This window comes from Electrona antarctica, assembly GCF_951216825.1.
Source record: "Electrona antarctica genome assembly, chromosome: 9".
In the NCBI taxonomy this organism is placed as follows: Eukaryota; Metazoa; Chordata; class Actinopteri; order Myctophiformes; family Myctophidae; genus Electrona; species Electrona antarctica.
Window position 1 is genome coordinate 33,739,600 of NC_136790.1, and position 13,322 is coordinate 33,752,921.

At 42.0% G+C, this 13,322-nt stretch overlaps 1 protein-coding gene across 1 annotated transcript in view; it reads left to right on the plus strand.

Moving 5' to 3' along the window:
• Positions 1 to 12,277, plus strand: part of itprid1 (ITPR interacting domain containing 1) — a 32,776-nt gene extending 20,499 nt beyond the window's left edge. The window contains exons 11-20 of the mRNA XM_079511054.1: positions 10 to 105; positions 607 to 673; positions 1,132 to 1,454; positions 2,043 to 2,377; positions 5,128 to 5,255; positions 5,691 to 5,802; positions 7,111 to 7,265; positions 8,657 to 8,816; positions 9,698 to 9,748; positions 10,552 to 12,277. Of these exons, the coding sequence (XP_079367180.1) occupies positions 10 to 105; positions 607 to 673; positions 1,132 to 1,454; positions 2,043 to 2,377; positions 5,128 to 5,255; positions 5,691 to 5,802; positions 7,111 to 7,265; positions 8,657 to 8,816; positions 9,698 to 9,745 (1,424 nt within the window). The 3' untranslated portion in view covers positions 9,746 to 9,748; positions 10,552 to 12,277. The remainder of the gene's footprint in view (positions 1 to 9; positions 106 to 606; positions 674 to 1,131; positions 1,455 to 2,042; positions 2,378 to 5,127; positions 5,256 to 5,690; positions 5,803 to 7,110; positions 7,266 to 8,656; positions 8,817 to 9,697; positions 9,749 to 10,551) is intronic.
• Positions 12,278 to 13,322: the final 1,045 nt, after the last annotated feature.

Consider the following 13,322-nt stretch of genomic DNA (forward strand, 5'->3'; position numbering starts at 1 on the left):
TCCACATAGTTCAAACTTTACAACGGGCCTCCCTATTTTTTGGAGGTCAGATCAACATATGGAATGCCAGAACAGGAAGGACGGGCGAGGAAGGATTAACATATGGTATGTCAGAGGTCAGCTCCATATATGGAGATCTAAGGGTTTGAGGTTTGAGGTCAGATGCAGAGTTGCTGGCCGGCTCCATACAGTATAAAGATCTAGGTGATGATCCAGTATGGTAATGTATGGTTATCCAGGGTTAGATGAGGTCAGTGTAGTGATCTTCATATATGGAGATGGCTATATGGTGGCGTGATGTGTCACAAGGTATGACCATATATGGAGGCGTGATGTCACGAGGCGTGACCATGTATGGAGGCGTGGGGTGACGAACTAACTAACTGACGGACAGACAGGAGATAATTGTTGAATTTGTTTTCCTCCAAAATACTGTTATGTACTTTCTAGATCAGCTGTTTTGGCCATTCACTATTTTGATTATTGTTAGTGGTCATTGTCAAATAATAATTCTGTTATTTGTCATTATGCAATTTCAATTTGTGCCGAAAACACAATTATATCATTAATCGCAATTATTTTCATGACAATTAATCCTCCTTACAGGCAAGGCTGACAGAGAAACACCTTCTACGTCCACAGTGATGCTGGAATCTTCTTCAGCTCCATCAAGGTTATTTTGGTTTCATTTTGTTAAACCCTTTTTTTAATTGCTAGTTTAGTTTAGTTTTGATATTGTGAAAAGGCTTATTTTTTTATTTATTTTTATTTTAGTGTGTTAGTTTTTGTTTGTTTGTGGTAACAGTTCAGGGGCGAGAATCAAAAAGCTTCTTTTTTTTATAGCAAATATAGCCAGGTTGTGAGCTTGCATTCCTGCTATTTTCGCTTTTTAAAATTATCATAATGATAATACTGACAGTGACAAAGACTAAAACAAATTACATTTTCTCTATGATTTTAGTTTTGTATTAGTCTTAATTAGTTTTGTAAACTCACAATACAGTTACTCATTGTTTTTTGTAAAACCTATTTTTAATTTTTTGTTTCAGTTAACTAAAATGTTGGTTCCTTTCAATTCTAGTTTTAGTTATTTAGTTTTAGGTGCTAACGCTGTGCTCCTCTCACCCAAAGGACCCCACCCTCCGCCCCCTCCGCCCGACCCAACCTCCACGACCGGGGGGAAGCTGTCAGAACGACGTGCTCCGTCTCCGTGCAGATGCCTTCCATGCTGTCCTCGCATTCCGTGTCCTCGCATTCCGTGTCCCACATCGTGCACAGGAAGGACGTCCCTTACACTTCCTCCGGCTCCAGACCCCTCACCAACGCCCCGGTGGCGCTGCCCGGTGGTCCTCCGCTACCCCTGGACACCTCTAGCCCTCTGAGCGCCGTGCAGTCCTGGACCGACCTACAGATGCAACGCAACATGCTGTCCAAACAGACAGACACGCTCCGAGGTCAGTGGTACACACAGTCTGGCCCTTTTCCACCAAAATAACTTTGGTTCTTGAACTGGTTCCGTTCTTCATTGTTTTATCATGGTTTATATCACATCTGCATCTTCCAAACGGAATAGTGACATGCACACTTTGGTTCCCACTTCAGGGAAGTATATTTTGGTTCCAGTTCCAAACCAACTTTTATTAATTAATGTGGTTCAAAATTAGAAAAAAATTAGGCAGGACAAAATACCGGAACTAGTTCAACCCCGGTGGAAAAAAACAGCCATCACACTACACCAGTGTTTCCCCAAACAATGGGTCTGGACCTACAGTATTTGTCAGTAACAGAACCGTTTTTATAGGTTCCCTACAATTTTCTATTTATTTAAAAAATATTTCCAAGAACTACGAAAAAACTATCGAAAATGTTCAGAAATGAAAACAATTGTCAAAAATGTTTTAAAGGAAATTCATAAAATATAAGAAATTGCTTATTAGTGAAAATAGCAGACCTATACGCTCACAACGTGTCACATCCCGAGCTTTTAGATCGCATAACATGAATTAATTGCAATCATTAATACTGAGTGTAATCTATCTAAGGTCCTCAGACCGGCCCAAGCGGAGGATCGACTGCGAGGCCGCTGATGACGTCACAGGGCATGTCAGCGGGGAGACACCTGCAGGGTCACTTCTCGTCCACGCCGTCTTTCCCCTCGGCTCCGTCTAGCGGCTGGCCGTCCACTAGCCTCCCCTCCGCCTCCACCAGGACAGTCCAGACCAAGTCTGTCTCCCTGGACACGGTCCTGTGGCCGGACGAGGAGGACGAGGACGAGAGCAAGGACACGCGCTGGGAGGAAGCGCTGATGAGTGGAGCTGCGTGCTGTTGCACCTGCGACCATCGCTGCACCAACCAGCCAACATCTCATAGCTCACCCGTAAGTGACACAACCCTTAAGGCCGCCTCAGACGGGGAGCGAGTGACGCAGGCGTTCTCACTTGCTACGCGTCTGCACATGAGGGCTGCAGGCCGCGTTGAGTGACAAAAAAAGCTGACCACAATCCAGCTCTATAGGCGCCTGCGGGCACATGGATGAAACAAGAACGTGAACGACAATTGTGTGTGTGTGTGTGTGTGTGTGTGTGTGTGTGTGTGTGTGTGTGTGTGTGTGTGTGTGTGTGTGTGTGTGTGTGTGTGTGTGAGAGAAAACTGAGAATGGCTTCTCATTCTGTTCATTTCCGACCTTGAGTTATGAAATTCTCAAATAGAATCAACACATTCAAGAGCAGGAGAGAGTGAGCAGACCGGTTTCAAGCTGTGTGTCCCGGGTTCTGACAAATCTCTCTAGATGTGTATCATGTTCTTCCCGGTTTGGCCGGGAATGTCCCGAGACTTCAAATGTCTCTAAAACACCCTGTTCTCAACATTCACTTCAAAATTGTCCCAGTGTTCGCCCCAATTAAAATAATAACAGTTGTTTACCGCGGTTGCATAGACATTAATTTTCTGTTTATGTGCTCAAAAACATCGGAAAACACCTGGAATGCATTGCGTGTCTTGATTCAACTCTGATAATATGTGGCAATCAGTCGTGGACGATATGTGTCTGCAGGAACGTGTACACGACAAATGTGCACGACATTGGTTTAAGGGTCCCGGCAGGGGGGGATGAAAATATGCCCATGCTACAGTAAAATTATCGTCCCCCATCTTGATAAAAACACCAAAATAAAAATACAATTTCAAAAACCTATCAAAGAAGATCAGCTATTGTCACTATTTTTTTTATTATATATTTTTTAAAGTGTCCCAGTTTGGTTTGGCTATCCTAGCTTGCTACACACCCTAGTTCTCCCTGGTATGTCGGGGTGCTGCTGTTATATGTATCATCACAGCTGGTCAGGCTCTATGCTATGACAGAACACTGACAACGTCCTCTCAGAATAAACTGAAGGCTCACTGTTTATGTTACGTAATGCACAAGATGGCAGGGAAGACTTAGTGGTCTGTTTGTAGTGAAGCCTAGTGGTCTGTTCTTAATGGGCAGGCCCCGGCGTTTGATCTCTACCACACCCACTGGAAGTGCCTATCCCTAAGTGAGTAAGTAAGTATAAGTCAGTCGGTCACTCGGTCGGTCACTCGCTCTGACAGACAGACAGACAGACAGACAGACAGACAGACAGACAGACAGACAGACAGACAGACAGACAGACAGACAGACAGACAGACAGACAGACAGACAGACAGACAGACAGACAGACAGACAGACAGACAGACAGACAGACAGACAGACAGACAGACAGACAGACAGACATTTAGAAGGTTATTCAGACGGGCATTCGGGTGGTCGGGCGGTTGACTGGCTGGTGTTACTGTCATCAGGGGAACCTAGATGACAGCGATGTGACAATTTAAGGACTTTTAACTGTGTTATGACCAATTTTACCAAAAAAAGAGGGACATTTTTAAATGAAAACAGACCATTACTGCATCAAAATAAATCAACAAACTTTACTATAAAAGCTGGTCAAACATTGTAACTTGTAACTTAACCCCCGTTTACACTAGTGAAGCCCAATACAAAGTGAATCTCACAGCACACAGTGGGTGTGCTCCCCCTGACAAGCCTGGAAAGAGAACAGGAAGAGAACAACACGCATGCGAATGAGCCATTCATATGGAAATGTATTCCTGGCTACAGGAGGCCCGGTAGCCCAGGGCCAAGGCATACATGCCTAGCCCTCTATCTGTGCCCTCTTCAGGGGTGTAGTTCATTCATGCTTCACGTGGTCCCAAGCCGTCCCACCAGTCTTTTGAGCTAGAGCCCGCACACTCCCCGGTGTGCACATGCATACCAGCGAGACTGCATTCCCACTGTCACACTGCTACATGTAGGATAGCCAATAGCGTTGTAGTATGCAGATTTGTTGTTGATAGGCAAAGCAATAGCTACCAGTGAGAATGTGTTGGTCCCCAGGCAAGGCATGGAGTTCATTTCTCCTCTTGTTGTCTGTGCATTTCAACATGGGAATTAATAACACAGACAGGTAGCTACAACGACAAAATACCGCTGAAAAGACATTGTTAACTGGGGGGTTAACTGGGGACAGGGAGGAACTCCTTAGATGGTCAGCACACTCTATAGCAGGGAGGATTATCACAAAAAAAAAAAAAAAAAATGATATTTGAATTAAGTGAAATCACTGAATATGTAATTACACAGTACGTTTTCGTTTGATAATTACTGTATATCTCCATTATGACCACGGGTAGGCCTATGCTCTAAACCAGTGGTTTTCAACCCTTTTCAGGTCTATTATTTATTCGGAATTTGAGCCACGGTCCACCATTTGATGAGATTTAGCTTCTCAGATCCAAGACTTAGAGTATTTTATTGTCGTTGGATAAGATATTGTCCACAAACATGCTGTATTGATGGTGGTACCATAGGAGAGATATCAGACAGACGTTGATCAAACATTCTCTCTAATTGCATAGACTTCTTGTAAATTAAGTAATGCGTATGTTTGGAGTGGACCCATGAGCGTCATTTTCACTCTCAAGAGTTAAAGATTTAATAAGGGTCCATTTGGTTTGGAACACCTGGAATCAACCTCAAGGACCACTGGTTGAAAAACACTGCTCTAAACATCTGTAAAACGTATTGTGTGTCTGTATCCCCTGCAGTATTCTGTGGATGAGCTGGAGGGGATGATGCGTTGTATTCGTCAGTTCCGCTCAGTGTTGACAGACATCGAGGAGCAGGTGTGTGAAGACCAGGCCTCTGTGTACAGCTCTTTGTCTGACGCCGACAGGTAGGACAACACTGACACCTCCTGGACAACACAAGCTACTGCACCCTACCCTTTGGGAACCATAGCTTGCAACAGAATCAGAATTCAGAATTTAGAATCATCTTTATTGTCACATCACAGTTTTACATGTAAAAAAGTAGGTGAAATCATGTTCTTTTTCCAAGAAAACAAAGAAAGGGAAGACAAGAGGGAGGGGGGGGGGGGGGGGGGGGGCAGACAGACAGAGATAGACATAGGCCTACAGACAGACAGATAGCCCCATCCACATCTAATATCCATTGTAATGGAATGTTAAAGGAAATATAATAAAATGCACTAATCTCATATGTAAATTGCGCTGTGTGTGTGTGTGTGTGTGTGTGTGTGTGTGTGTGTGTGTGTGTGTGTGTGTGTGTGTGTGTGTGTGTGTGTGTGTGTGTGTGCATGCGTGCGTAGGGAGGAGGTTAATGACATCACAGAGTTAAGGAGAGCAGTGAAAGCAGAGGCTGGACAACTGGAGACACAGCTGAATGAACTGGCCTGTCAATATGACGACAGCATCAAAATGGTAAGCACGCACGCAGGCACGCACGCACGCATGCAAAAAGGTATTGTACAGAAACTCCTGGCTGGCCTGGCTCCTGGCCTATAGTGTCTGGCCTGGCTCCTGGCCTATAGTGTCTGGCCTGGCTCCTGGCCTATAGTGTCTGGCCTGGCTCCTGGTCTATAGTGTCTGGCCTGGCTCCTGGCCTATAGTGTCTGGCCTGGCTCCTGGCCTATAGTGTCTGGCCTGGCTCCTGGCCTATAGTGTCTGGCCTGGCTCCTGGCCTATAGTGTCTGGCCTGGCTCCTGGCCTATAGTGTCTGGCCTGGCTCCTGGCCTATAGTGTCTGGCCTGGCTCCTGGCCTATAGTGTCTGGCCTGGCTCCTGGCCTATAGTGTCTGGCCTGGCTCCTGGCCTATAGTGTCTGGCCTGGCTCCTGGCCTATAGTGTCTGGCCTGGCTCCTGGCCTATAGTGTCTGGCCTGGCTCCTGGTCTATAGTGTCTGGCCTGGCTCCTGGCCTATGGTGTCTGGCCTGGCTCCTGGCCTATAGTGCCTGGCCTGGCTCCTGGCCTATAGTGCCAGCCGTTGCGTTTCTGATAAAGGCAGCCTTCAGTACTCTCTAACTGGTGTAGCTAATAGGGCCTACAAGCTTAAAAATAATTAGACCCACTCAAGTTTTCTAATCAAATGAATTACAGCTTGTTCTGTGCCTTGAGCGACTGAAGCGTGTGTATGTAACCAGCGCGGTTATTTTAATACCTGGATATTGTTCTCACTCGCTGAGAGAAACTTGTCAGTTTGTGTTTATGCATGGTCACTAGACGGGGATTTCCAAGGTGTTTGTAGAGACTAGTTCCTCTCCTCAGCCAACCAAAGCCAACCAAAGCCAACCAAACTATCACTCCCAATGTATGAATGAATGGACCATTGTAAAGCGCTAATGCAATCCATTAGTATTATTATTATTACTGCTGGGCCTCTTCCTTACTCCAGAGCCAGAGCAGACAGAGCCTTGAAGCCTTCATTAGAATCATTGGTAACAACACAACACTGTGAAGGAAGTAAGGAAGAGGCCCAATTTCTTTCCAATAATGGCTGCAGTGCATAATGCAGAAACAAAAATAAAGCTTTTGCCTAATCAATCACACTGTGCAGACAGTCAGAACACCTAGGGGTGCAGGGGCATCCGTAATAGGTTCTGAGACCGCCCGTCCGAAGTTTTGATTGACACCATTTTGTAGTTATAACGCACCCTGTCGGAACTAGTTTGGACTTCGGACGTGGGGTGGGAAGCATGTTAACGTTTCCCTTCACCTTTTCTTCCATGTGTAGAAGATTCACCGGCTCCTGGATGAACAGTCCCTGCTCTGCTCCCAACTGAGAATGCGTCCATCATCTCCACCCAATACGTCCAGCAGCTCTACCTCTAGCAGACTGCTCCAATCTCCACCATCACTACATACACCCAACTCCACCTCCAACCACAGGTGGGTAGAGGAGACGAGACCTGCACCAGTGGTTTAAACTAAAGCACTGTTTCCCCAGCAGTGGGTTGCGGATCCATTTCCGTGGGTCGCGAGTGGATATCCCTTTATTTTTTGTTTCCTAAATTTTGTCATTAGTTATTATTACAAAAATAACAATCTTAAGCTTTCCACAAAAAAGCACACATGTTCATGAGTTGAAAACAGTTAGGAGGTACAAAAGTTATAAGCGTTACGGTTGGTACTTTAAGGATCAACGGGACTATAGAACTAATAGACTATACTATATAAGACTATAGACTAAAGAAAGAAGAGGGGTGATCCGAGCACTACAAAAAAGGTAAAAAGGGCAAATGTAAAATCAGGGTACTTTATGAGTCACTACCTCCGGATGACCGCCGTTGCCTGCTGGGTTGAAGCCTGCATTCTACCCGTGCAGAACAAGGGAGGAATCGTCGGTCACAACCACCCTAGGAAAAACAATCTCGCCAACGGTGGTGCTCGCTGGCCGCTATAGTGATTTTGATCATTACAATAGTAGTAGTTCACATGAAAGATGCTGTGGTGGCTGGGGTATTTGAGGGGGAATATTTATTTTATATGCACGACTGATTACAAATAAAAGACAATTTATGTTGAGAGGCACACCTCAGATTGATAGGTGTGCGAGAGGGGAATTCAGAGCATCTCAGGGGCTTGGTGATCATAGGACTCGTGGTTGTCGGGACTTGCGATTATGAAACAGTTACCCTTAAAAAAAACACTTAATTTCATTGTAACTAAGATATTCGATAGAAATTCATAATTTTGTAATGCCAAATTTAGCCATTACGAGCGCAAATATCCGATGGCAACATCACTCACTTCTGTGTACAAACACTGGAAGTTGCGGATATAGTTTTTAATTGATTCAGTATTTAGATATTTGATATTCATTGTATCAGACACGCCTCCTTCCTATACAAACCCATTGGAACTCCATTTTAACTCAATTTTAACTGTGATAGATTAAGTGAAAGTGATTAATTGAAATCACCCGTCCTTGGTTCTGGTGACTATTGTCCTTCTAATGTGTGAAGTCTTGAAGAGACCGTGTTTTTTTCTTTCTCCAATTACTTTAAAAGGTATATCTAAATACTGAATCAAACAACTTAAAACCTGTCTGGGGTGAAACAATAATAGAAGTTATGCTGGAACGCCTACTGAGTGGCCAAAAAAAAAAAACGTTCTGGCCTTGACAGCCCATACATCCAAACAGAAAATTCCTATCTGACTGCATTAATTGACGTTAAACATTAAACGCACTTTGCCACACTTTGCCACTCGATTTGCCACTCACTTTAGGCGTGCGCATACCCTCTAGCTCTATAATCAAAATACTCCATGTCCAGCAGGAGTGTAGCTACTCAGTGCTCCACGTCACCGCCCTCGCTGTCAGTGTCGGAGGTGTCGCGGAGCCCTCCCTCCCCAGGAGGAATGGTCCAGAGGTTCACCTCCACCTCCTGCTCTCCTACCAAGACCGACAAGCTGGACTTTGTGGGTTTCCTCCAGAGGGTAAGAATGATCACGTAATCGCCAATCACAATTTTTGAGATAATCACAATTATGTTTGCCTAATTTTGTCAGTCACAGTTGTTGTCCATGTTGATGTTCATGCATTTTCGAATATTTTCCAAAAACAGTGGAAGAGCCAATCTACACGCATGTAAGCGTGTAGATTGGCTATTAAACGAGGTCAAACTCACCAACATTGCAGCTGTACGAAAAGATTGAATTATCCTCTTTCTATCTGCAAAAATCCACCGTAGAAATGTTATGAGCTACTTCCTGTCAAGAAATTCCTTGCAGGTGATATAAGTGCTTGCTTTCAGCAAAGCAACCTCCTGCTGCCTCCTGCATTATGTGCAAATTCAAAACAGGTGGTACACAGGTCCGTTGAGTGATATCCAAAAAGGACTTCCAAACTGCAACACTTTCAGATTGTTGATCTGCTATTTTGCTACTTTTTAATTAGAAACATGAATAATTGTGATGAGCTTGTAGATCATCCGAGCGCATTCAAACATAAAATGACCTGTCTTTTAGTTCTACTGGACCCTCCCTAACATTAGTTTTACTAGTTTAGTCATATCTTAGTTTTTTATTTAGTCAGTCAGTGAAAAAAGGTAGTCGACAAAATTAACACTGATTATCACACACACACGCACGCATGCGTGTGCATACATTGCATACATTTGTTTTAGAACTTACAGCACCTTTGACATCAAATGAAACCCCAAGACAGAAACCCCTATCAATTATTCAGTCTCAATTATTATAGTAACAGTATCTGTCTCTGAACCACTAAATTATAGTTCTAACAGATGTACTGTATACACCAAATGTATAGTATATATCGTTATATCTTACTAAATCCCACCTGTCCTGTTTTCCAGCTGAAGGAGTCACTGCGTCATTCTGTCAACACTGACTCACTAGAATGAAAGGTGAGTCAGTACGAGGCTGAGGCTTCATTCATATGTATGTATGTATGTATGTATGTATGTATGTATGTATGTATGTATGTATTTGGTTAAAATGGGTAAGGTTTTAAAAAAGGCAAAAGCATGCTCTGTTGCACTGGCCTAAAAGTGGGTCCTCTAAAACTGCTTCAACTTCTGAGAATGTGTGTTTGGTTCATTAGCCACCAGATGGCATACCTTATAAGTATGTATGTATGTCTGTATGTCTGTATGTATTTAAAAGGGGGGCTTTTTTGTAAAATCCCAGCCTACAATACCTTAATATATTTAAAATCCAAAGTAAGGTTACCAGTGAAGGGCAACCTGCCTATTCACTGGGGACTATGCAAGGCAGAGGCGTCCACCCCCCTGAGTCCAAGTTAGACTAGACCGCATACCTATGTATGTATGTATGTATGTATGTATGTATGTATGTATGTATGTATGTATGTATGTATGTATGTATGTATGTATGTATGTATGTATGTATGTATGTATGTATCAATGTATGTATGTATGTACTCTGCTGCAAGCTGCTCCAAATATAGGAGGTTGCGGTAGCTTATGTTCTCCAGGAGGTGTCAGTGTTGTCCTGCCTGTCAGCAGAGGCTGGCTGGCAGAGGCTGGTCTTCACACACCTGCTCCTATCAGTGGAGATATATTTGATCCCTGCTTCTGGTCTGACTGAATTAAATACATGCTGCATTTACTTTATTCATGTTTCTTAATATCACTATCTATCTTTTCACACTTGCTTATTGACTGCTTTTGAAATGTTGTCGTTTCAGAAGTGTTTTGAAATGTTGGTAAAAGACTGACTGAAGATGTCCGGACTGCTGTTTGACTACTGAAGAGTCAAGACACGTCTGAACATGGAATACATTAACATTTTACATTTTAAACTCACACTGTGTAACCTTTTCAATTAAACAAATGTTAATCTTTTTTAAAAACAGCAAGCCACAGGAGGGTGGTGTTTACCATGGATGGTGGAAGTACGGCTAAGAGGCGTATAGGCAAGGTTATTATAGTTTAGATTTTCTTTCTAATTCATGGTTTTTTCTTAATTCCCTTTTTTACTTTTTGTTTCAAATTTCAGTTTGGCTTTGTTTCAAATTTCAGTTTGGCTTTGATTAGTTTTAGATGTGTTTATGTTTTTATTAGAAGTATTGACTATGTTGATAATTTCAGTCAACTCAATTGTTTTGTCAATTCTAACGTACATTATTTTATTCATTTTAGTTGACTATAATAACCTTACTCTTAGCCGTGGTAAAAATCATGGTAAATATCCACCATTTTTTAACAGTGTAGTGTATGCTAAGTGCTAAGGCCATCACCAACCAAGAAGAGGTATGCATCATGGAATCTGCCTGGAAACAGCAGGGGTGTTCAACAGGGGTCTGGGACCCCTAGGGGGTCCTCAGAGTTACTACAGTGGGGGCGTCAAATCTTTGTGTGATAAGAACTTTTTCCATATTTACCACTTCAACCCTATATAACAGTCATATTCTGAGGGGAACATTAGCCGAAAATAGCCAATCTACAAACTCACACTGCGAGGAATTGAGATGTTGTAGATCGGCGATTTTCGGTGAAGTGATTTGGTGTAGTTTGTAGAAGGAAAAATGAGCAGACCAAGTACAGACCCAAAAGTCAAGTTTACTAAGAACTTGTGGTTAAACGTCTGAAAATACACATTAACATAGAAAAGAGAGTGTGTAAAATAAACAAAAACATGAATTTACACAACAGCAGCAATAGTGCTCTCAAACAAGCCTAACTACGGAATCTAAGAAAAGGTTTAATCAGCAACACATGTAGTGGGTGTCCCTACTTCATAAAGAAATAACACTCCATAACACACAGGACAGAACAGAGCGATCCTCTCCCCTTGACAGAGGAAATACAAATTCATTCAACGGTAATACATGAATATTGTAAACAAGACATATGTGCACTGATTCTGATAAATGTGGTTCTGGGTGTGTTTTACCGCATGCACCGCACTTTTCAGCTATTTATTGATCAGCATATTTTATTTCAGCTATTGAAAATAGACATCTACATTAAGCTTACAACATGTTACATAACGCAGTGTGAGTTAGCCTACATCAGCTACTTTCAGAAGATTGACACATTTTGAAAACTTGTGAAATGGGACATTCTGCATTATGAGTACTTTTACTTGGTACTTTACGTTTATTTTGGTGCCAATACATACATTTATCAAGTTAAATTTTGAATACACTTTTACACTAATACACTTTTAATAAAGTATTCTTATATTGTCTGAACATGAGCTAAAACTTTAAAATGTTAATGTCTTCAATGAATGTATTTCCTGATGTAAATGTTGACATTGAGTGTAGGTGATGAGCTTTCTAATTAATTTATGAAACTAATGAAACACAGTGAATATACATGTTAATATAAGTTATTCATGTAAATATGAATGCATACTGGACTTGTGAAATATGTGTACATGCAATGCGCAATGACTTCTGCTTGAATAAAGACATTTTGCTCACAGAGAAGCAGTGATACTGTGATAGTGTTACTCCTTTAAAAAAGTACTTTTATTACTTAGGCCTACTTATTACTTGGTATCAAGAGTAACTATAGTTACAATAGTACTATAGTATTTGTGCAAATACACATCACCCTATTTTGCGATAGGCCTCATGCACAACAATGTGTCATCTCAACATGCTGATAGGCATATATGTTCTTTTTTTCCCACATATTACAACCTACTATGCAGTGTAAAAGTATACATTCTAGTCCATTGTTTCTTTATTGTAAAGAAGCACAGGATAAAGACAGAGATACAATACAAACACTTATGAAGTGCTTCCCTATTTTCCTTTTATCAATTAAAGAAAACAGACGTACATACAAAATAAACAGGTAAGATGAATTAATACAAACAATGAAAACATTTGCATGGTAGGGGTGGGACGATATATCACAATATATATCGCCACGATATATCCTCCCAATATGGTGATATTGATTAGTTAGTACTAGTAGTAGTAGGCTATACCCATTCTTGTGGACAGACAAGTGATATTTGTTACGTGATATTATCGTTGATGAAATCTCTTGCAATATATTGAATATTGCAATATATCGAATATCGTGATATCATTATCGAGGGCCTAATATGGCCAAAGATATTGTATCGTGAGGTACCCATATCGTCCCACTATTGCATCCGCGGTGCAGATTCCCATAACTGTTTCACAAGCAAGGCTGCCTTTATATTTCAAATTTGTAGCCTACTAATTCTAGTGCATAACTCAAAGTTATGTGGATTAAAAAAATACAAAGTATTATCTTTTTTAACATCAATGCATTTGTCATGATCTGTGTCATGGTCTGTGTCATGGTCTGTGTCATGATCTGTGTCATGATCTGTGTCATGGTCTGTCCCATCTGGCCATGCACGTTCTTTAACCCTGGGTATTTATTGCTTCCTCTAGTTGTGTCCTCTGCTCTGTTCCCTGTTTGGTCGTCTTTAGTATTGTTTCCTTGGTTGTTGTAGTGTATTATATGT